At 46.8% G+C, this 24,408-nt stretch overlaps 1 protein-coding gene across 1 annotated transcript in view; it reads left to right on the top strand.

The window, feature by feature from the left end:
* COL6A6 (collagen type VI alpha 6 chain) overlaps positions 1-24,408 on the top strand; it is an 858,285-nt gene that overhangs the window by 536,577 nt on the left and 297,300 nt on the right. The window contains exons 19-20 of the mRNA XM_069646627.1: positions 13,074-13,136; positions 22,156-22,221. Of these exons, the coding sequence (XP_069502728.1) occupies positions 13,074-13,136; positions 22,156-22,221 (129 nt within the window). The remainder of the gene's footprint in view (positions 1-13,073; positions 13,137-22,155; positions 22,222-24,408) is intronic.

The raw sequence follows: 24,408 nt of genomic DNA, 5'->3' as shown, positions 1-24,408 counted from the left end.
AAGGATGCCCTAGGGGAGGAGGGGGCAGTATTTCAGCATGCAGAGATACAAGAAGTAGAGACGGAGTTCCTTAAGGAGGCTGGTGCAGTAATCCAGTCTGCAGAGATGCAGGGTGGTGGTGAGTGTTTTGGTAGAGTAAACAGTGAGATTGGGTTCATTTTACGGATGTTCACGAGGTAAAGCCTGTCCGCCTAGCAGTGGAGCTTATGAAGTGCTAAACTTTCTGTTTACTGAGAAATATAACCCACAGATTGTTAGCCTTGAGGGATGTTGTAAGGATATCAGGGGCTAATGATAAAGGAGTGGAGATAAGGTTTGTCACATTAAAGTCCAGGAGAAACATGCCTTCAGTTAAGCATCAAGCAACAGTCCAGTGATGGCTAGCATATAGGCAATTTGTGATGCTTGAGGTGATCTGAGGGGTGAAGGAGGGAAGGATAAGAATGGGGGAATGAGAGGCGGTGTTGAATTTGAAGAGGAAGAGACTAAAGACAAACCCTTGCAGGACCACTAATGGTCGGGCATGGAAAGGTGGTTCCATTTGTTTCAGGAAAGGGAAAACGAGTGATCTGCCAAGTAGAATTCCTGCCAAGTGTGGATTCTAAGCCAAGATGTGAGAGAGTCTGAAGGAGGGAGAGATGGTCTGCACAGCAGAGAGAGCAAGGAGAAGAGAACAGTTGGCAGATGGCAATATTGAGCTCTAGTGAGGGAATTAAAAACATGGCTAAAAATGGGCACTGTGGGGTGTTTGCTAACAGGAGTGTCTGCTAAAGACCCCAAGTTGCAGGTGGTCACTGCATTGTCTTGGCCTCTAGATAGTGAGTGATGCAGCTGAAGAGCACATGTTAACGAAATTTGTAATAGTGAAGAATTAGAAAGTTGTTTAAAAATAGTCTGGATTGTTGGGGTCAGCGGCAGGTTTCTTCAACATGGTTATGATGGTGGCCACATTGAAACAGGATGGGAAAATACCGGTAAAGTGAATGTTTGAATAGAGGAGAGAGAAAGGAGTCAATAAAACACTCTAGCTCTTTGAGCTTGAACTTCCAGCTCCTTGGCTGCTTGTAGTGCTAAGGGGGCAGAAAGAGCAGAGGAGGCATTTGCAGCCCTGATGGATAAATGCTGGGATGGCTTTTGGGAAATTAGGTAGTGAAGAGAGCATTTGGGTCGTGGGTGGTGGAGAGGAGTGAGCAGGGGAAAAGAGAGAGAGAAGGGAAGAGAGGGTACCTATATCTAAGAGATTTTGGTGGAAAAGTAGCTGTCAAAATCCCCTTCCACTAACAAAGAGGAAATAAAGCTGAGTGGGGGGTGTTTAAATATTAAGGGTCATGGTTAGCTTGGAAGTAGAAGAGCAGAGAGAGGAGTCAAGAAGAGTAGTGAAAGCAAAAGTGTGATTCCTTGAAGGAAGCAAGGAGAGACAGAGAGTGGGTTTTGTTGCCGATTGAGACGCATGGGTGTCTTCGGCAATTGAACGGCTTGAAAGAGCCACCGTTGTGGACCTGGGAAAGAGGTGGTAAAGGATCAAGCATTGCAATGGTACATAAAGGGTGCTGCCAGTGAAGACTTTCACTCCAGAAATACCAATCCAAGAAAGCCAGCTGGAGGTGGACAGAAAGCGTGAAGGGAAATCCTGAGATTGTCTCCTTAAGAACCACATAGCCAGATTTCAATGTATGTTTAGTGGTTTTAGAGGGGGGTGCAGAACAGCAGGGACAGTGAAATGTGGAATATACTAGTCCGAGGGCGATGGGTCAAGAGAGGGGGTAGTGAAACTGAATAAGGTGGAGAGGATGATGAGACTGTGTGAGTTACCATGATTGTGGATTGGCAGCTTATGAGGCATGAAAGCAGAATGGTCAGAAGGAACGGAATCCAGCCAGATTGTATGGACTTTGGTCATGGTGAGAGTTTAAAGTCCTATGTGAGAACGACAGCCACTTCAGTTGGAAGATATACAAGGAGGAGGTCAAGATCATGGGAGAAGAGGTTGAGGGTGCTGGGGGCCTATATATTTGGATGATAGCGAGAGGGGGGTTGCACCCAGAAGCTGAACAATGATCTGTAAAATAAGAAGAGGGGAGAAGGTCAAAAGGCTGCAGAGGACAAAATTGTGTAGCTTTGTTGGTTATGAGGCAACACCATAAACTTTCTTAGATATGTGGGGGGAGTGTGAAAAAGTAGTAGAGTCAATGTGCAAGACTCAAAGTGTGGCAGTGCCATGTGGGTATCTCTGTTTCATTAACAGCCATCATGGTAAGGTCAGAGTGGTGAAAGAAAAGTTGGTCAGTAAGAAAATAGTTTTTTTGCAGAGGGATTGGACATTTCAGAGTCCCATAGGCAGTTCACTGAGGAGTACATGTAGGTGGAGGGAAGAGAGTGCTCCTTGATGTAGACTGAAATGAGGAGAGTTCACTCAATGGTTAACAGTATTCCTTTATTTGTATATCCTTCATGCCCCACCAATGCACATTTCATCTGTTATATAATTCCCTTACTTCAGAACCCTCATACATTAACACTCCAAGTTCTAAAGTGACATGAAATGAAAATGCTACACACCTCCCTTTCTTATAGTAAAAGCTAATAACAACCTACAAGTATAACCAGTCCGTTGAATTCTACACAACATTTAAATAAAACATGCTCTAAATACAGATAACAGCTGGTTATCCAACTTCAAGGGAACTATGGGCATAAACATTATGTTTCTGAAGCACCATACAAACTAAGCTCACATATTCACTCAGATAACTTGGCTTTCCGCATTCTCTTCTGGTTCTGTCCTTAAATTCCTCACCTCCTTCAGTCTCCACTCGCAACTTCTTCATCCCCACTTGACACTCTCTTCCAACTCCAGAACTCTTACTCGCCTTATTCACATTCCACACTCTACCATCAGACATCTTGACTGCTCCACGTGAACTCTTTATTTATTACGTTGATTGGTTTGGACCAGATCTCTCCTCCTTCCCCCATCCCCGATGGAGGCTTAAATCGCACCAACTCTCCTTCTTCAATTCCATTCCATTCAGTTTATCACCCTTCCATGAATCAAACGTGACCTTGTTGCTCTCCTGTCTCTGTTTCATTCTCTGCCGTACCACATCCGTATCAACTCCACTCATACTAGCCCTACCAAACCAAAGCAAGTACAGTCTGGAGTTAGGTTTTCTCCCCCTAAGCATCTCCAAGGCTGAAATGAGACATAAACCCATGTGCAACTACCATGTGCTCGACAGCCTTTTTCAAATCTCTCCTCTCTGATATCACTCCACGTATACTGTCTTTGATAACACGATTGAACCTTTCTACTATTCCATTTGTTTCTGGGTGGTATATGGAACTGGTGCAGTGTCCTATATACTTCCCTTTAAAAAACACTTCATCTCTTCAGACACCAATTGTACACCATTATCTGTTATTATTATAGACGGCTGAACTTTTCTCTACTGCCTCCTCCACTATCAAATCTGAACCATAACTGTGCCTCTCACTCTGCCTTCCTTGACTTTCCTAATCTGCCTCTTTCTCACTGCTAGGTGTGTGCTTTTAACATCGTTCACCCCATTTTGCATTGCATTTTGTGCCCCTTTTTTGATTTTCAAATCTAGGTGTTGTGCTTTTAACATCTTGCACCCCATTTTGCATTGCATTTTTTGCCCCTTTTTTATTTTCAAATTTAGGTGTTCAGCTTTTAACATCTTGCACCCCATTTTGGATTGCATTTTGTGCCCCTTTTTTATTTTGAAATCTCAGTGTTGTGCTTTTAACATCTTGCACCCCTTTTGCATTGCATTTTGTGTCCTCTGTGTCCCTTGTGTAACTACTGGGACGCCTGGTGAGTTTGGGCTAGGACTGTGCTGTGCAGCCACCCCTCTTTCCTCTTTCCTTCAACTATCCTGTGCCACCCTGATGGCACTCACCATCTCTCCTATCTTCTCTCAATGCCACGCTATCACCTACCCACCCTTTCGCACAGAGCCTGGAAGAAAAAAGCACAAAAAGACTTCCTGACTGCCAACACTGGCCTACCCATCACTGAAACATATGTCAGTGCAACTTCCAGACAGGTCTTCAATGATATCCTCTTCTCTGTCCCCTCCCCAGATCTGTGGACTCCTCATATCATCTCTACTCTCTCCCCTTTCACTTCCTCTCCCATTAATGGTGGCACCAAGTGGGAAGTCCTCAAGGCGGGCATCTCATCATCCCGGTGTACCATTAATATCTACCACACTGGCACTATCTTGATTTAGGGTCCTCAACCCAACCTCCTTCTCTTTGACCGGCTGCCTGCCCTCCCTCATTAAATTCCTTCCTATATCTGCTTCTCCCCCGTCCACTGTCCTTCCCCCTCTGACTGGTGTACCACTCCCCTGTACCCCTCCTCAGAAAACCTTCAAAGTTGGTGACCTCCTTCATCTAGCCACTCGTAATGCACGCCCAGCCAACAAACACTCTGCTGACATCTGCCTCCTTCTTGATGACACGTACCTCGACATCCTCGCTCTTACCAAAATGTGGTTCAGTGCCAGCTCAGTCACTGCTTTTGACTCCCTTCTCCCCAATGGCTACAAGATCATTTCTAAGCCTTGCCCTAACCGTGCTGATGACGGGGTTCCCTTACTCCCTCATACCCACCCAGCCTTACTCTTCCTTTGAGAGCCTGGTTTGCAAGCTGGTCACCTCTCCATCCTCCTCACTGACCAGGGACATTATCTACAAGCCTCCTGGCTCTATCACCCTATTCCTCTCTGAATGGGCCGATTTCTGCTCCTCTCTCCTCCAAACTACCTCTAAACTCCTTCTCTTGGGCGATTTTAAAATCCATCTGGACTCCTCTTTCCCGGCATCCACTCTCTTCCATGACCTCTGCACCTCGCTCTCCCTATCCATTCTCCCTTCTGGTCCAACCCACTCTGCCGGACACACTCTTGATGCCCTCATCCACTCTGATCTTTCATTCTCCTCCTCAGTGATCACCCCTCTCTCCTGGTCAGACCACTGTCTCCTCTCTTCTCACCTGGGTCCCTTGGCCCTCTGACAGTACCTCCTCCAGCCATGCAAACCTCATTCACGAACATCCGCCCAATGAAACAAGTGTCAGCTGCTGCCTTCGCATCCACCTCCATCCCCCCTGACACCCACCACAGAATCTACCTCTGACTCTGCTGTCAGCAACCTCCATCTGGTCATCTCAAACACGTTGGACATTCTTGCCCGAGTCATGAGGATCCGCCTGAAACCTGCCTCTAAGCATAACACCTGGTATGACTCGGAACGTGCAGCCCTGAAGTGCAAGTGCAGAGCTGCTGAACGGAAGTGGCAGACTCCAGGCACACCCTCTGACAAACTTGCCTGTGGCCTGCTCCAAAGACATTACAGACTTTCCATCTGCACCAAGAAAAGTGCCCACATCCAGGCGCAGGTCTCTGGTGCATCCAACAACATGCCTGAACTCTTCAAAATCTGCAGGGATCTAGCCAACTCTTCCGCAGTCTGCTCCTCCCCCCGTCCTCTCCCAAGCCATCTGCAACGCATTGGCCACACACTTTACCACTAAAACTCAGGACATCCTGAGCACCCTTGCAGTTCTCTCTCCCCACCCTCCCTCCACTCCCTTGCCTCCTATGGCCAAAACCATCCTTCTTCCTCTCCTTCCTCCTTCTCCCCTGTCATACCTGATGAGGTCACCCGAGTTGTCTGCTCCATGAAGGTCTCCCCAAACAGGTTTCCCCTTGCTCCTCCAGAACCAAAAAGGGCAATATTGGCTCTCTTGCCCCTGCACTTGCTGATTTCTGCAGCCACTCTTTTGCTACTGGATCTTTCCCCTCCTCCTTCAAGCACTCCCTTTTGGACCCCCTCTTGAATAAACCTTCAGCAGAACCCACTTGCCCAGCCAACTACTGCCCTATTTCTGTCACCCCCTTCCTCAAAAAACTTCTGGAGAAGCTGGCCTTCCCCCAATTTACCTCACATACTGAACTTGTTGGTGCTCTTCTGAACACCTGTGAATAACTGCTTGCATCTCTGGACTCTAACTCTCCAGCTGTCCTCATTCTACTTGATCTCTCCTCTTTGACACATCAACCTCTCCATCCTCATAAAATGGCTCCATGATACTCTAGGCATCTCGGAGCGGGCACTGGACCTGCTGACCTCCTTCCTAAGTGACCATCCGTCCCAGGTTATTCTGGGAACCTTCTCCTCCCCTACCTCTTTCTCCACCAGTGGTGTCCACCAGAGCTCCAACCTCTCCCACTGGCTCTTTAACACTTACCTTGGTCCACTAGCACTCCTCATTTCCACCTTCTTCTCCAACGTCCAGTGCTACACAAATGACACACAACTCTCCTTCAAACTACCCGCTGGCCATTCTACTTCTTCCATCATCCCGAACTGCCTATCTGCCATCCAGTCCTGGTGCACTTCCAACTATCTCTGCCTCAATGCCAGCAAGATGGAGATCATTCCTATTGGGACCCCGGCTCCCTCTTTCTTCCCCTCATTCTGGCCATCCTCTATGGGCTCTCCCCCTGCTCCTTCTTTTGAAACCAGTAACCTTGGAGTCATCTTTGACTCCTCTCTCTCCTTCCTCCCTCATATTCAGGACATTGCCAAGAAGTCCCACTTTCAACTTTTCCATCTCAAAGGAACTTTCCCTTTTCTCACTTTGCCCCAGAAGCTCAATGTTACCAGAACTCTGGTTCTCTCTAGGCTTGAGTACTGCAGTAGCCTCCTCTTGAATCTACCCTCTTCCTCCCTACAACCCCTTCAGCTAATCAAGAATAGGGCAGCAAGACTTATCCTTGGCCCCAAGCCCAGGGACCACATCTTTCCTGCCCTAAAAACTCTTCACTGGCTCCCGTTTGTGGCAAGAATCAAATTCAAATCTCTCTGCCTTCTCCATAAGGCTCTCTGGGGCCAGGTAACCACACTATCTGCAACTTACTCTTACTAAATACTCTCCCTCAAGACCTCTACGTTCCTTTGGTACCACCTTTCTGTGTGTCAAGCGTTTCGATAAACAGAGGGCCGATGGCCAATCTCTTTCCTCAGCTGGCTTCTTCTTATGGAACAGCCTTCCCCTTCATCTTGAGCCTGATCTCTTCAAATTCTGGAAGCTCCTCAAGACTTGCCTTTTACCTCTTCTTTTCTTTTTCCCCTCCCCTGCTAATTCCGCAGTTGTTGAGATTAGTGACCAGGGCCCTTATGTGTTCTCGGGCCCTGGCCTCCCACACCCAATCGCATTCAGCCTCCGCCTGCCAACAACACTTGCCTTGGAACCCATTGGCCTATGCCACTGTAGGCCTGCACTTACCTATTTATTGCAGCCTAACATCCCTAGCACTTCCTACATTCGTCACTTACACTTGCTGCTCATTCACGAGCATGGGCACTCCAGCACTTACCCCCCACTCCCTCTACCCCTCTCCTTCGCTGCACTTGCACTTTCTGCATGCTCACACGTCCTAGTAGGTCCGTCTTTATCCGCCAGTGTATTCATTTGTTTAAATCCCATGTTCCATCCCTGTAGCCCTGCGCTTTGAAACACAATTTATTTGTTATATAAGCGCCTAACAAATCCACAATAAATAAATACCCCTCCTGCCTAAAAATAGCTTCTAAAAATCAAACAATGGGCCTCATTACGGGTCCAGCGGTATCTGTGCCGGTAAAACCAGCAGGAAGCCGCCGGACCCATAAACAGTTACTGGTGCCTGACTTGCAGGTAACACCGGGTATTAGAACTCCGGCGGCCGGAAAGTCAGGCGCTGGTAAAATGTCAGTCCCCGTTCCCATAGAGTCCAAGAGGACTCTATGGGAATGGGGACCACGGAAACGCTGGCACTGGTAGTAACAGAGCCGGTGCTTCCGTGAAACTCTGTGGTTGGGTGCTGGGCCGCCCGGCAGAGTTATACTTTGCCGGTCTGGAAACAACGGTGTCGGTAAGCTTACTGGCACAGTTGTTTCCGGACCGGAAAGGTTTTAATGAGGACCAATGTCTCTGTGCATATATTCTGAAGACAAGTGTTTCCACACCCTATATAATCTATCCTTTTGCACTATACAATATTTAAAAATCTCTTCAGTCTTCACTGGACCCACAATGTCTAAACCTACATGTTCCCACGGCACACTAGGAATGATCCTCAAAGTCATGGGTTGGGTCCTACCGACACAACCCTTACCTGAGTTCTCACACACATTGCACTCCCTAATCATCATTTCCACATACATATCCATCCCTGTCCACCAATAGTCTTAGAAATGCCCTGATGCCCTCCACGGCCACCTTCAATATCCTGTTCTTCACACCTTCAGGGGAATAATCCCATCTCCTCTTAACACTAATCCTCCCTCTACATGAAGCTCATCACCCACCATCTTAAATGCTTCATGCATCTCGTTCCACTTTTCAATCGTTCCTTCAATCCTATTAATATGGTGTCAATGTGGCCGCACTCCATTCCACTTTGGTTACTACAGCTTGACTAACACTCAACACTTGTTCCTCCTTCCAATTATCCTCATTACACTCCTCAACCAAGTTAGACATGCGCGATAGGCAATCATTTGCTCTATTTCTAACACCAGGTACATATTCCACATTCCATGTGTACTCCTGCAATTACGTAACCCACTTCCTTATCCTGAATGATACTTTCTCCAATCCTTTCATTGTCGGTATCTCCTTAAGTGGTTTATTTTCTGAGCAGATCACAAATTTAGTGCCCCATACAAATGGCCTGAACTCTTCAATTCCCCATTTTACTGCCAACAACTCCTTTTATATAGTAGAGTAGTTATGTTCCACCTCCTTAAGCACCCTGGAAGCAAACACTATAGTACACTCCTTCCCTTCATCATGAACCTGCGACAATACAGCTCCTAACCCATGGTTACTAGCATCTGTGGTTACAATATTTCTTTTAGCAGTGTTAATGGTGTTAAAGGTGGGATCCTTGCTCAACGGCACCTTAACTACTTGGAATTCGCCTGACATTCCCAATGGAAATTCACCCCCTTTCTTATTGACTTCCTCATGTTGTGAGTCTTACTGGCAAACCCTGTAATGAACTTGGAGTGATACTCCATCATTCCAAAAAGTGAAGATTCCTGCTTCTTGTTACTTGGGCTTGGAAAACTAACAATACTATTCACGAATTCATCCTTCGGACAAATTCCCTCTTTCAAAATCTCATGCCCTAAGTTCTGCATACTCTCCTTGTGAAACTTACATTTTGCTCTACTGAGAGTCATGCTGTATCCTTTTTTTCACATCATCAGCAGTCGCATATTCAACTCGTCCTTGACACAAATATACTGCCTCAGCAGCATTGGGATCTAACTTTATGTTCAAACTCTTTTGATGTGAACAGCTGAGAAGTCAATGAGTCCCCTTTGTCGAAACATAAACTTGTCCTGTCACTTTTCTGTCCTTAGATTACAAAATCCTATCCACTCATTACAAGGTTGAAGGTAGCCAATGCCGGTATTAGCGGCATGGCTACCCCCTTACTGGGTACCGAGTCCGAGTTCCTTAAATGAGGAATTACCGAGCCATTCCAACCTTGGAGGACCTGGTAATTCCTCATTTAAGGAACCTGGACCCGGTACCTCCCCATTCCCATTCAAGTCCCCATAGGGCTCAATGGGAATGGGGAGGGTGCTAACAACGGGCCCGAAAAACCGGGTGCCCTTACCGGGTCCAGCGAGCAGACCTCGCAATGCGGCGGTAGGGGTTTAACGGAGCCGGCAGCTCTACCGGCCCCGTTAAACCCCTAACGCCAACCTTGTAATGAACCCCTTTGTTTCAAAAACTTTATTAGGCATCATTGTTTATTTAGCTCCTGAGTCTATCACCATCTCGATCTCCCTGTCATCAATTTTTATCATGTCCATTGGCTTTTCTGTGTCAGCATCCTCATCTTCATTTGCACTGATCGATTCTGCCATGTCTTCCACTACATACTGTGATATACCTGAGGGCCCCCTCACTTCTTTCCACAGCATATCCTCCTGCCAGCTGGCCAGGGAAAGTCCGTCGCTTTTGGATCCTGAGCCTGGGGTTGGATATGCGAGGGAGGATCACCTGGGTGGAGGAGACTTGGGGAGTGGGGACGAGGCACCCTTGCTTTTTTCCCTTCTTTCTTACCTTGAACAGTCAACAGCTCCAACTGAGGTGTGATTTCTAACTTCTTGATATCCGGATCAGATCTTTTCTCTAACTCCTTGACACACTTACATGTGTGCTCCACTTTCTGCACAACTCTTACTACCTCTTCCAAATAAAGGTTGTATTTCAACCATAAGGCCTTTCTTACTTTGCTGTCATGGCATTCTTACATAAACTGGTTGCGTGATAACTCCTCTTTATTGCTCCCAAGCTCGCATGATAAAGCTAGACGGCTGAGAGCTGTTTCATATTCGTTTAGTTCTTGCTTCATTTTACCAAAATTATATCTTTCCAAGATGATGGTGTCTTCCTTACTAGAGCATCAACAAAAGACAATGGAACAAGTGAAAGGTGGAATGAAAAAGGGCGCGTAAGAAAAACCACCATGAAGTAAATGATAGTTTGTTGGCTGCATGAATGTGACCACCTTGAACTTGCCAAGCGATCACTGAAGCATATTTCGGCCATTGCTCTTCTACAGTGATGCAGCATCTCTATGGGGAAAGAGGTATGGTTGTCTCTGAGTGTCCAAGGCAGAAGATACATAGCACAAAGAAACAGATACAAATCACAAGAGAACACTGATTGAAAAATCCTGATTAAGCCGGGGAAAGCCAAAAGTAAATCTATGGCAGAGATCTATGGAGACGCTGGAATGGATCCTAGAGCCAGTGACTGGAGTAATGGAACCTCATTCAGCGGCTGCAACTACAGAACAAAAGGCAGCTCAGGCAGAGAAGGGAAGAAAAGAACAGGCAGGACACCAGTTTAGACAGCAGTGCAATCTCTCACTCTGGAATTAGCACTAAGGAAATGGGAATCTAGTACTAGATTTTGAAAATAAAACCGATACATGACAAGCAATAGACACTCCTAGGAATCAACCTTGGAGCAAAGGTACTTGTAACAATCAAGGAAAAGGAGGAATGAAATCACAATCCCTGGACACTGGAGCCCGGGTGTTCCTAATAGGAATAGGGAATAGATCATTATTTCACAATACCCACAAACTAAAAAACATGAAAATGGTATTCTATGGGAGACTGAGGAACACAGAGGTATTAGCCCATGCAAGTGATCTGCAAGCGCAAACATGGAGCTTGCAATTCAGGCTTCAAGCTGAAAACGGAAGTTTACAAACCTGAATTCGCAATGTAAACAGGGAGCTTGCAAGCCTGATGACACACTGGAAGCAGGGAGAATGCAAGCCAGACTTCACACTGGAAACAGGGAGCGTACAAGCCAGACTTCAGGCTGGAAATGAGGAACGTGCAAGCCCGACTTCACACTGGAAATAGGGAGCTTGCAAGCCCAGCTTCACACTGGAAATAGGGAGCTTGCAAGCCCAGCTTCACACAGAGAAGAGGGAGCTTGCAGGCCTGACTTCACACTGAAAACAGGGAGCTTGCAAGCCTGACTTCGCACTAGAAACAGGGTGCTTGCAAGCACGACTTCACACAGGAAATAGGGAGCTTGCAAGCCAGACTTCAGGCTGGAAACAGGGAGCTTGCAAGCCGCAAGTCAGATTCCAGACTGGAAAACAGGGAGTTTGCAAATCAGGCCTTAAGCTGAAAAACGGGGAGTTTGCAAATCGGACTTCAGGCTGGAAAACAGGGAGTTTGCAAACCAGGCTTCAAGCTGAAAAGGATTGCAGCTTGCTTTCCTAATCGAAAACTAAACAGAACAAACCAGCCAGATCTGGTTCACTATGATAAAGGTCCAGGGGGAATGTTACTACAGCACTAAAATAACATCTTTTAGTCGTGCTGTTCACCAATGAAAGAAATTGATAATTGACACTTCGGCAAGCATTTAAGAATCCACCTCATGACCATGGGCTTTGCATGGTTTGAGAGGGAAGGCAAGGCTTCAAAAACGGAAACGGGTTATGCACTGGGGAATGGTTCTGTGCCTCATCAGGGTGGTATACTGAGAAGCACGAGGATTCCTGTGCACTGCAGGAGCATGACAGAATGAACCAAGAACCAAAAACAGCCCTTGCACGTGGGGATGTTCCACAATTTCATGGTGCTAGGATGTCACACCATTTTGATTCTGCAAGAATCAAAAACTCTATTACGGAAGGGTGTCTATTCCAGAAATCATACTGGAGGTTAGTGGATTGGCAGCGGCATACTTGAGTGTTTCAGGAGCATGGCTAGCTGACGGTACCCAAAGGCCCTTCAAGATTACCCCCGGACAGGTCTAGCCTCATCAATGATTGGCAACCACTCAGGCTACTTGGGTAGAAGGAACTTAAAAAGGTGATGCGATCGATACATCATGTGAGTCCTGGGTTTGCCTAAAAACATATATGGGACAGAATTTCCTGGAGTTGTTCAGCGTGTGCTCATTCACGCTGAGGTTCACTTTGTACCATCAACGCTGGTACCGTCTGAAAAGTGGGCGAAAAAAAGGTCTATGGAGCTTACATTTCTACTAAAGGACCACCCTCTAAGTTATAGGATTAATTTGGCTACGTGACCTTTGATCCTAGGCTATGATGTGGAAGATGTAGGCTAGTCTCTCATGCAAGCCTATTCGGCACATCATGTGGTGCACACAACCCAACAACTAGACCTTTGACAACAGCGCAGCCAGTCCCCTCACACCAGATTGATGTCTATTTCACACCAGCTTAATGTTATTGTCTGCTCAGGCTCATACAAGTCCAATTTTCTATTTCAATTATGGCTGCTATGGGTCGTCCGTTTTTTCGCATGTTTATTGTGTGTTAGGTTCAAACATTCGTTTCTTAAAGAAATTGATGCAATCGACTTGAGTGGCCAGTTCATTTTCTCTGCTTCCATGTGGCTAAAGTAAAGGGAAGTAGAGGAAATATAACTATTTTTGACAGCCAAATAAAATATTCTTTGTTTTATTTTCATTGTAGGGAATTCCAGGGACGAAGGGAATGCCGGGAGAATCCGGAGAGAAGGGATTGCGAGGAGATCCAGTAAGCAATGTCTCCAATTATCTTGTATTGTAAAAAAAATGTGCCATATTATACCACATATGGTTGTGTTGTGCTTTAAAAAGATGTGGTGAGTTGAGGCATTACATACATTATATGTCATAACAAAAACCATTGTCATATGTAATATAATATCATGTTATGCATTGTGTTGATACATGCTGAAGTGTGGTGTTGTACTGATGTTTTAAAATGTATTGTGTTATGGAATGTTATGGTGTTGTGTAGCCTATACTATTTTAGGTGCTTAAGAAATACGCTCGCTCTGAAGTCAATCTTCTCCAAGCACTTTGGATGGGTTATCATTGTTACTGCTTTGCTGAAGCTTTCTGATATGCGTGCACATGTGTTTCTAAAGCATTTCAGAGGGATGTTAGAATTGGGTGGCATGTGATTTTCTGCATGAGATGGTTCCACAGTTTTGGGGCTCATCTAAGAAGCATACATCTCCTCAACCCAACAAGATGGATGTTGGATTTTTGTTGAGGAAGAAGCTACTTCAGCTGAGGGTCTACGGTGCAACAATTGGAAGTAGGTCCTGGATTTAATGGACTGCATTGTAACTCTCCTCGGGTGAAGGATGGTTTGGAAGGGCGATTACGGAAGATCGCAGTGGGTTATTAAACCTGTGCTAAAGTGAGAGGATTATCAGACATGAGGATATTAAGAAGTACTCTAGCAAAAGTAGGGAGTTGTAAGACCCACCTGTCCGTTATTTCTTAAAAGTGATGAGGGGGAGGCTGGCCACCAGGGGGCGCACGGGTGATGTCGTTCCCCGTCTGAGCTCGCTCATCAGAGGTCTTGCAAGAGGTCTGAGCCCCCACTTCTAGGACCCCCCCACAGCTGAGACGAGGCTTTGGGAAGGTGCCCCCCGCCAGTGGCAAAAAACCTGGAGCGAATCGGTGGAGTTTTCGCCTCATACCGACCGCCTGAAGTTCTCCCCCGTTTCCACATTGAAACGATACGAACGCGCAGAGCCCAGTGTAGGCCCCGCCTAGCAGGAGCCCTGCGGAGGCCTTGCTCCCGAATACAGGCAACTTCAGGTGACTGGAAGCGGCAGCGACACAACGCGCATACTGCGCCCTCCCCCCCGCACAGTTTCGAGCGGCGGTCCGCCAGAAAAAGCCACGGACATTGGAGCATCGACAGTGCGTGGAGGTGCGCTCCCGGTCTGCGGGGAGGCCTCGTCTGCGCACGGCCCGTGTGCTGTAGCGGTAAGCGGACCTACAAAACTGCAGCGAGGCGGCTCGCACCCCCGGCGAATGAGCCACAGATAGTTCCTCGGACTTGGGAGCCCCGAAAGGCCACACTACACTGCCCCAGGCCCTCTTGGCAGTGCGGACGGCCGCGGGTGGGGCGGGGTGGCACCGCAGAGCCACGGACCCCCACGAGAGCTGAGGCGGAAAAGGACGATCACCCCGGCCTACAGTAACGGGTCATTCCGGAGTGCAAAGCGCGGCATCTTGCGTCGCAGACTGCAGGCCCACGGACAAGGCCGCTAAGAAACATCCACGGGAGAAAACTGAAAAAGCAACCCAAACCCACGAGACTCCTCTACATAGGGGTTCGCCCAGTTACTGTGACAATTGGCAAGCTGAGGGTTGGGCCCCCAAACCTTGGGGCGTGTGCCCTCCTCGATTACATTGGACGTCTTGCTTCAGCCAAACCACATCGGAAGGTAGACCCCTCACACGCTTGGGGTGGACCTCACAGCGATGAGTCTCTCCTACTCCGGATAACCAGGCGACCCATTCACTACGCACACAGTAGCCGAGGTAAGGACCTACAAACCCCGCACCCAGTACTATTGGGACCCTGACTAACGGATTACAGGCCTACTTTAGACCTATGGACTTTAAACAGAAATTGGCCAAATTTCAGTACAATCAGGTCTCTGAAGCACCGCCCCTGCGCGAACTCTCCATCATGGCCTCCAAAAACCCAGAGGCTGCGCTGACCAGGGGTGACATCGCTGACCTCCTTTCGGAAATGAAAGGGATGAGAGCAGACATTGGCAATAAGATCGACAATATCACAAGCAGAATTGACAAGATGGAGGAAAGAATTGAGGAGGTTGAGCATAACCAGACCTCCTCAGGCATCCTTGAAATGCAGGTCGACCACCGCCTTATGGAAATTGAGGGCAGAGAGGAGGAACTCCGGCTAAAAGTCGATGATTTAGAAAACAGAGAGCGTCGGAACAACATACATGTCTTTGGTGTTCCTGAGGTGGACGGAGAATCAGAAACACACCTCAAAAAAAACCTACATGACATTCTGAAACTCCTGTTTGAAGACGATGGAATAGATGCACCTGAAATTGACAGGATCCACAGAGCCGGAGGCAAACCGGGCAGCCCGAGGTTCATTTTGGCCAGGTTCCACAATTATGCAGACAGAGCCCGGATTTTGGATAAAGCCAGGCTTGCATCGCAGATTTCCCTGGAGGGGTCACGCATCACCATTTTCCAGGACCTGTCCTCCCTTACACTAGCGCTGCGAAGGAAATGCCAACCAATTACCAAGTTTCTCAAGGATAAAGGTGCCAGATATCGGTGGGGATACCCATTCTCACTAACGTTCGAATGGGACGGCACAAAGATGAAACTCACATCAGAAAGAGACATTTCCAACGCAATTACTGAATTACTAGGCCCCCAAGCAGATGGAACTCCCATCCCGACAAAAAAGAATGCTGAAGAAACTTGGCAAACTAAAGGCCCCCGGAGACGGAGAATGCAAGGTTCCAGGAAATTTAGGAGGATGAACGCCTCATCAGACATGGAACATTGACGCCTCCACTACTCTGAACACCCGCTATGAAGAGGCAACTCGAATGAAAAGAAGCGAATCGGGTGACACGTCTACTACGCTGACTCCCAAACTGGACCCAAGTAAGAGGTTGGCGGCCGGTGTCATGCGAATTGAGGTACAGGGTGGGATCAAGGGGGGGAAACGATTAAGATATCGACTAGACCTGGGCGGAGAGGGCCATTTTTGAGTTTCTGTTGGCCGGTATTGGACGAGGCCTCTTTCCCTCAGGCATCGAATGACTCGATTGGGGGGGCTCGAAAGTTTAAGTTACGATGTGTTCTTACTGGGAACGGACCGTTTGTTGTGCGGTCCACACTGGTGGTTCGATAACAGTTGGGTGATGTCAAACCAACTGCATCGGACGCCGCTGGAGGGAATGTTTAGGGGTGACCCTACAACGGGCCACTTTGTTTTTGGTGGGAGGGTGGGAGTTTGGGGTAGAAAAGTTGGACTTTTACAGGTTTCTTTTACAGAGCACAGGATACATTTGCAAACAGGTGTCGACCTAAGAGTACTCACTCAGAATGACAAGGAGCACATTTCGACCACATGGCTATGAGAGTCCACACAATCCATACGACAGGCACAGAGAATAGCGAAATCTTCTTCAGTAAGCCCTGATGGCAACCACACATAACATTGATCAACTACGCATAGGCACACTGAACGTTAAAGGCCTAAACTCCCCCACGAAGCGTTCCTTGGTTGCAAGAGAATTCAAGCGCTCTAAGATTGACATCTTATTCATCCAAGAAAAACATTACACGAGAGGAAAAGAGAGGGCGATCCCAGGTAGACCTATTGGCTATACCCTAAGGAGCTCCGGTATAACGAAAAAAGCAGGAGTGGGGATAGTAATTCGTAAGAACCTACATATGTCGGTCCAAAGCTCGTGGGTGGACACAGAAGGAAGAATGGCAATCATTACAGGACTCATACAGAACGAGTCCGTCACGCTGGCCACGTTATATGCTCCTAACCAGGGGCAAAAGAGGTTTCTCCACAAAGCAATTGAAAAAGTGTTTAACATGGCAGAAGGGCAAACGATCCTTGGAGGAGACTTCAACATGTGGATGGACCCCGCCCTAGACAGACAAAGTGAAACAAACACACCCAAACCACCACGCCAGGCTGAGGACACTGATATGAAAGTAACGCTCTCGACGTTTGGTCTAACTGACAGTTGGCGTCATCTCCACCCCACAGACAGCGGCTTCACCTTCCGCTTCATTCCCCATGGAACCCTCACACGAATTGACTACGTGTTCCTGTCCGAAAACCTACTACGAGAAACCTCTGCTGCAGAAATATGTCCGATCTCGTGGTCAGATCACGATTTGGTTATGACTGAGATACGATGGGTGACGCACATCCCACAGAACACAAAATGGAGGTGCAACGACTCCCTGTGGAAAGACACGGTGTTCAGAGACGAATTTGAAAACGAAATTAAACAATTTTTCGTCTCCAATGACACCGGGGAGATCTCAAAAACTTCAGTATGGGAGGCAGCAAAAGCAACATGGAGAGGTATTCTTATTAGAGAGGGAGCCCGCAAAAAGAGAGAGCGAACCTTGATCGAAGGAAACATCAGGCAGAAACGGAGTGCAGTAGAGAAGCTGGCACAATCAAACCCACAGGAAAGAGCGAAATACCTCAATGAAGCCAGGGAACTCAGAGAAGAACTAAAAATACTAGAAGTCGGCAAAATTACCCAAAACCTACAGTATTTAAATCAAAAATTTTACGAAAAAGGTTACAAGGCTGATGCTCTTCTACCAGCAAGACTACGCGCACAGAGAGCTAAGAGGTGAGTGAACGTAATAGAGAGAAGGGACGGCACACTCCTAGATACCACCGAAACCTCACCCCAAGGAATTCAGGAGGCGTTCGCCTTTTTCTACGAGGATCTTTACACTTGTGACCCGCCATCTCCGCCGGGTGCCATAGAAGATTATCTCAAAAAAGCCAAACTACCTTCGTTGTCACGTGCTGAATCGGAGGCGCTCGATGTCCCTGTTAGCGAAGAAGAAATCGCTGACGCTATCAAGAGACTCAAAGCAGGGAAGTCCCCAGGAGACGATGGATTCACCCCTGGCTTCTATAAATCATTCACAGCGTACGTTGTCCCCTTATTAACAACGCTCTTTAATGAAATCTTTGTAACGGGCAAAGTGCCCCACTCCTTCGCACAAGCACTGCTAACGGTTATTCCAAAAGAAGGCAGAGATCCGAAATTATGTGAATCATATCGTCCCATATCAGTTTTGAATATAGACGCCAAAATATACGCAAGGGTCAAAGCAGCCCGAATGGAAGTCCATTTGCCGCGACTGGTGAACCCGGATCAGGTTGGCTTTGTGATCCAAAGACAAGGGGCAGACACCATGAGGAAAACACTCCACCTGATACACGAAGCACGGCGCATGCCAGGAGACCCCACCCTCTTGTCACTGGATGCCGAGAAGGCCTTTGACAGGGTGGACTGGGACTTTCTGGAAAAGGTGCTCATCGAGGTGGGACTTGGCCCGAGGCTCCGCCTTGCTATAAAAGCTTTATATTCATCACCGCAAACATCTGTCTCTGTCAATGGTGGCTACTCCAGATGGTTCCCCCTGGAAAGGAGAACGAGACAGGGATGCCCACTGTCAGCCATCCTGTTTGTCCTCTCTCTCGAACCTCTGGCGCAAAGGCTAAGACAAGATACCGGGGTCTGAGGGATCAGAGTAGGAGACAAGGAATATAAGTTGGGTCTCTATGCCGACGATATTTTGCTTCATCTCACCTACCCGCTCGAATCTATCCCGGCAGCTCTAAATATTATTGAAGAATATGGACAGATGGCAGGCTTGAAAATCAACACTGGGAAATCAATCCTACTCCCGCTTGACAAGAGCAGAGACGATGAGGTGGAAAGATTCGCCCCACTAGGAATGAAAGTGAGCCTGACCACCCTACGATATTTGGGCATCAACGTCACCCGAGACCTCGATACCTTGTACCAAGCTAACTTCCCGCCCATGTCACTGACATTACAAAACGATATGAAAAATTGGGCCAAACTCACAATCTCTTGGATGGGGCGCCTAAACGCCATTAAAATGGTAATTCTCCCTAAGATCCTATACCTGTTTCAGATGCTCCCTATAAAAATGCCTAAAGAATTCTTCACTGAAATGACGAAATCACTGTTGGCTTTCCTTTGGCAAGGTAAAAAACCGAGAGTCCCCAAATCCCTTCTGTATCTCAAGAAGGATGATGCGGGAGTGGGCCTCCCGAACTTAGAATCATACTACAGAGCGGCCCAGCTGCGATTAATCCCTCACCTGAGACAACAGACGGACTCACACTGGATAGCTTTGGACAATTTTCATCTTCGCCCGTATACTGTTGGCGAATGGATATGGGTTCCTGGACCACAACTACGAAACAGTATCAGAAATCACCCGATACTCGGGACCATTTGGTCAATCCTAAAACCAAATAAGGACATGAAAGGGATTACAACCTGGCCCTCTCCCCTAGGACATCTTTGGGTCCCGGGAATATGTGATGACATATCCGAACCACTAAGCTACCAGTCCTGGTATGAAGCCGGCCTGGAGCGGGCAGGCCAATTGTGGAGAAATAAGGCTTTCATAACCATACAAGAACTCGAGGAGGCACTCAATATAGGTCCTCTATCAGTTTTCCAATATTTAAAACTAAAAGGAGTAATGTCACGAGAGAAGTGGAAGGACCAGCTGCAGAGGGACCTCACGCCCTTTGAAAAAATTCTGGACACCTGGACCGGCTCCAGAGGTTTGATAAGCGCCATGTATAATGCTCTGATAACAACCAATATAGCCCCCTCAACCAAACTGAGGAACAAATGGGAAAAAGACCTACGCAGACCCCTACACGACGAATTGTGGCTGCGCATGTGCAGGCAGACAGCCAAATCATCAATATCATGTCAATACAAACTTCACGTGCTCAAACTCCTCTACAGGTGGCAGTATGACCCGCTGAGACTTGCTAAAATGTATCAAGGGGTCAACCCGCAATGCTGGAGGGGCTGTGGCCAAGACGCGAACTACTGGCACATGTGGTGGGGCTGTGGCAAGGTACAGGCTTATTGGGATGAAGTCCTCAGTTGGATAAAAGATCTAGATGGAGAGGACAGAGAAAAACACCCCATACTGGTCCTCTTTGGCTTAATTGAAGAAGACAAAACGATCCTAAAGGCCCCTAAGATGATCCTGGGCTTGCTGCTGGCTGCAAGAGCCTGCCTCACAATGGCATGGAAAAGACCATTCCTCCCCACTAAGACGGAATGGGTGAATGTCACTCGAAACATCTTCAGAATGGAGAGCTTGACCGCTGCACTACACGGACATAGTACCTCGGTGGAAACCGAATGGGCTGACTTCCGTGCACAATATATTACTTGAAAATCGGTGTGTGTAATGCCTTAGTTTGATCTCATAAGAACTATCTGTTGCCTGTATGAATAACATGTTGTTCTCATTCCCCTCGTGCCCACTGTTGCCATCCGAACTCTGTAAAGAACTTTAATAAGTAACAGAAGAAACGTCCCAGCTCGCATTTGGGACGCAACTGAAAGGGGGGGGGGGTGATTGATGTTTGCGATGTTCTCCTTTTAATGTTACCAGCAAATCACATGCCACACTCTTATAGGGTTTCGTTTGTATTCAGATTATATGTTCTTTTCTTATGCGCACATGCTTGCATTAAAGAGGTGTCACTGTTTTACCTGTAAAAACCAATAAAACAGAAATTTCAAAAAAAGTGATGAGGGGGGGAAGGGCCAAAGAGCACCAGTGGAAGAAGCGTCTTCCAGATTCGTTTGCTGCATCACGAGAAGGATTTGCTCATGGTTTGAAGCCTCTGGAAGATTGTGGTCTCTCTCTGAAGCAACTCATTGCTGTGCAAGTATTGAGATCCTCCCGAGGTGTTGCATTAATTGGCCAGATGATGGGGGAGCTGAGATGTACAGCTTTCTATGTTCGGAAAGCCATCCTAACTACGCATCAGTCTTTTTTTAGGGAGGCAATGAAGAGAGATTAGAACTAGGATGATCAATGCTGAGCATATCAGTGATCAATTGGCCAGCTGTTTGCTGTACTTCTTTTAATATAGCCTATGGCAGTGGTACTTGCAAGTCTATTACACGATGGTTGCCATAGTACATTTTATATCTGACCAGCGATTGCACACCTGTGCAAATGTTGCAGGTTTCAATGTGGTTGACATGGCAGTCGTTACAAAAATAGGTATAAATAGCATTGAATTTTGGAGAGGGGAGGCCACTGAGATGATACATTAGGACTTTGGTGCAAGGGACCCTGGTTCCCGGGTTATGGAATGTCATAGTAGTAATTGTCTATTTGGGTACTGGGGATAGGGAGTAACTGAATGGTATCCATTCATTATGAGAGTAATTGTTGGGGATGTGACAAGGTTAGATAACCATGGTGGATCATAAGACTGTTCTTCCCGTTACCATCTACTAACATCTTTTAATCTTGTAATTTGATCCACTTCCACGTTGGCTGAAGGTGTCTCCTCTGAAGTACTTTCTGACCGTAATAAGTCATTTCAGATGTATTTATTAGATGTGTGTGCTTAGATTGTCTTAATTGATGGGCAGTTCTTTAGGCCTGACATAATAAGTAAATAAGTGGCTTGCATCTAGTGGCACCTTCTGATAAGCGGTGGTGGTTGATACATCTTGTTTGTGGTTTAATGCAGCAGGCAAAGGATGCAGTATCTTTGTGGGCTAGAAGGTTGCGAATCTTGATGGGTGATTGAGTTGTCTTGGCTAGGCATAGGTGATAAGAGAGTCTTCATTGTGTTTAAGCTGGAGGAGGTGATCTCTTGTGTACTTGCATACAATCGTGCCCTTAACAGTGTGTCATGCCCGCCGACGTCACACATCAAGGCCCTTATGAAAGACTACTTTGACTTGTCTGTAGATTTTAGTACCTGGTCTAGGGAAGCAGATGGGGCCACATGGGGTGTGGGCTGTTGGACATTGCAGAATATTGCCAGTAGCAAATCAAATTCCATTAAATGCACAATGGCAGAGCTGTGGTACCACAGTTAGTGAGACAACTGGAAATTAAGGAGTAGAAACAACACATCATTATATGTGGGTAACATCAGATTTTCTTTTTTTCCCCAGGGTGATGCCGGAATTGACGGTCTTGAACGTGGTCCTCCAGGGCTAAAGGGAGATCCAGGTGAAAAGGTAAGTCAATAAAATTATCCCTACATTATCGATCCATTTACTGCAACAAACTAAAAGAGATTACCTTGAGGCTCCAAACTAGAAAAATGACTTATTTAAGAAAAGAACTTAGCCCTTGCTACAGATGACGATTACTAGTCAATGTAACTGAGATTTAGTTGAAGGATTTTCTAGAGACATGATTCTCTGGAACCTATGTAAGAAGGCAAGTGGGATGTCACTAACTGGGCTGATTCACAGGTTGACACTTAAATCACAGCCAATTTCCACCAAGCTAATTTTGTTGTGAAACAATGTCCTCCAGATGGAGTTTGTGAGATTTTTGGATGGATTAAGAGACTGTTCGGTAAGAATTGATGTAGTCACACTATGTGAAACTACACAACCCTTATCTGCTTGGTATTAGTTAACCCACCTTTTGGTATAGGTCTGTACTACACAAGTTGGTAGTGTGATTGAGCAGCCAGGACAGTCAAGGCTGCCTCATTAAAGTTATCAAAATTTGGCGTGTTACAATCGCTTAACTTTTTGGTGGAGCTTAGCCTTGTGGCTGATTTAGTTGGGCACAGGTACAGCAAATAGTCAATGTAACCACTCTATGCCAATCCCACTGCCTGCCACCAGTGTTAGGTAAGAACTGATGTAGTCACACTGGGTGAGACTACACAACCCTTATCTGCTTGGTATTAGGTAACCCACCTTTTGGTATAGGTCTGTACTACACAAGTCAGTAGTATGACGGAGCAGCCAGGCCTATCTCAAGAGGGGTAAATGTGCGCTGTAGAGTTGTGGCAATGAAATTCGCAAATAAAAGTATCCAAGTAACACTTCGTTTTCAGTTATAAATAGCTATTGATTTATTTAACATCCATTTTTAAATAAGCGTTCTTTAAAAGGGCAAGATATGTAACAATCAAATATACTTTAAAATACTTTTCAGAATCAGCATAATTTAGTGGATTCTCTTTGGATTTGCTTATTACAACTTCCTACACCCGGAGGTGACTTCATTCACAAGGATAGTAATGGCATTTATATACCAATAGTTATGCTTTGCAGATTCTGAGGTTGCAGAAAGGAAAGGTTAGAGGAAGGAAAAGAGGTTAAACAGGTTCTCAGGGCATGTGAGTATACTTAAATTTTCCAGTGAAGTCTAGACAAGCCTTTGCCAGCAATAGCAGTCTAAAACAAGTTACCACCTGTGAGGGACAAAAATATCTAAGTCAATGGACTAGAAGAGTCTGCAGGGGGCCAGGACAGCCAAAGTCAATTGGAAGACACTCTATGGAGCTGAGGCACTTCTTAGATAATAAAAGTCGTGCACAAAGTTAGAGAGTTTTATGGAAATCACTTGTAGGGTCACAAGCTGTTACACTTGTGAAAAGCAGAGTTGGAATCAACTCCAACAAAAGTAAGCCAATGCAAGTCTCAACTGAGAAGAGCACAGATAGAGAGACAATGAGGTAAGTACCCCAAGCCTCAACAGTACCTCTGGGTTGAAGAAAATTGGTCCAGCTGGATTCTGTCCTGTTGCAGCAGTGCAGAACTTGGGTTCCTAAGCCTCAGTCGTGGGGACAAGAGGGAGGACGTCTGGAGGGCTCCTGTGGCAGTGATTTGAAGGTCATCGGCAGCTGCGCGCTCTTTTCGGTTCAGCAGCACTTAGCGGTTTCAGCGCATGGTAAACAGCACCACCGCTGATCTCGGATACCGGTTGGGCTTCCTTCACTTCTTGAGTCCTGCACCCTCTTGAGGGGACAGCAGCAGGGCTTCACCTGGCAATTCAAAAGTCCAGGAGGATGCAGCAAGCTTCATTCACGGTTTTTTCGTCAGTGTTCCTCCCAGTGGTCGACTCTGACCCTAGTCCCAAAACCCTCGCCTTTTAAGCAGGTCTCTCCCATTCATGCACAGCTTATGCTGTCAATCACACAGCAGAGTGGCTGTCCTAAAAGGCCAGCCAGCCAGCCAATCAGGACGGATTGTATTCAGGCATTCCTAAAGACAAAGGACAGGGGAGTTTCAGGAACCTCCCTCATCCTTTCCAGACACACTGGAGCCAGAGGCGGGTTTCAAGACTGAAGCCCACCAAAGGCAAAACAAACAAAGGGCTCAGGTCTGGCTCGACGCACAGAGTAAAACTCATGAAAGACCTCACAAACTGAAAATGGCAAAAAAAGATGACCGGGCCGT

Source organism: Ambystoma mexicanum, chromosome 2q, assembly GCF_040938575.1.
Source record: "Ambystoma mexicanum isolate Mex_15411 chromosome 2q, UKY_AmexF1_1, whole genome shotgun sequence".
Classification (NCBI taxonomy): domain Eukaryota; kingdom Metazoa; phylum Chordata; class Amphibia; order Caudata; family Ambystomatidae; genus Ambystoma; species Ambystoma mexicanum.
This window is presented reverse-complemented; position numbering and strand designations above follow the sequence as displayed.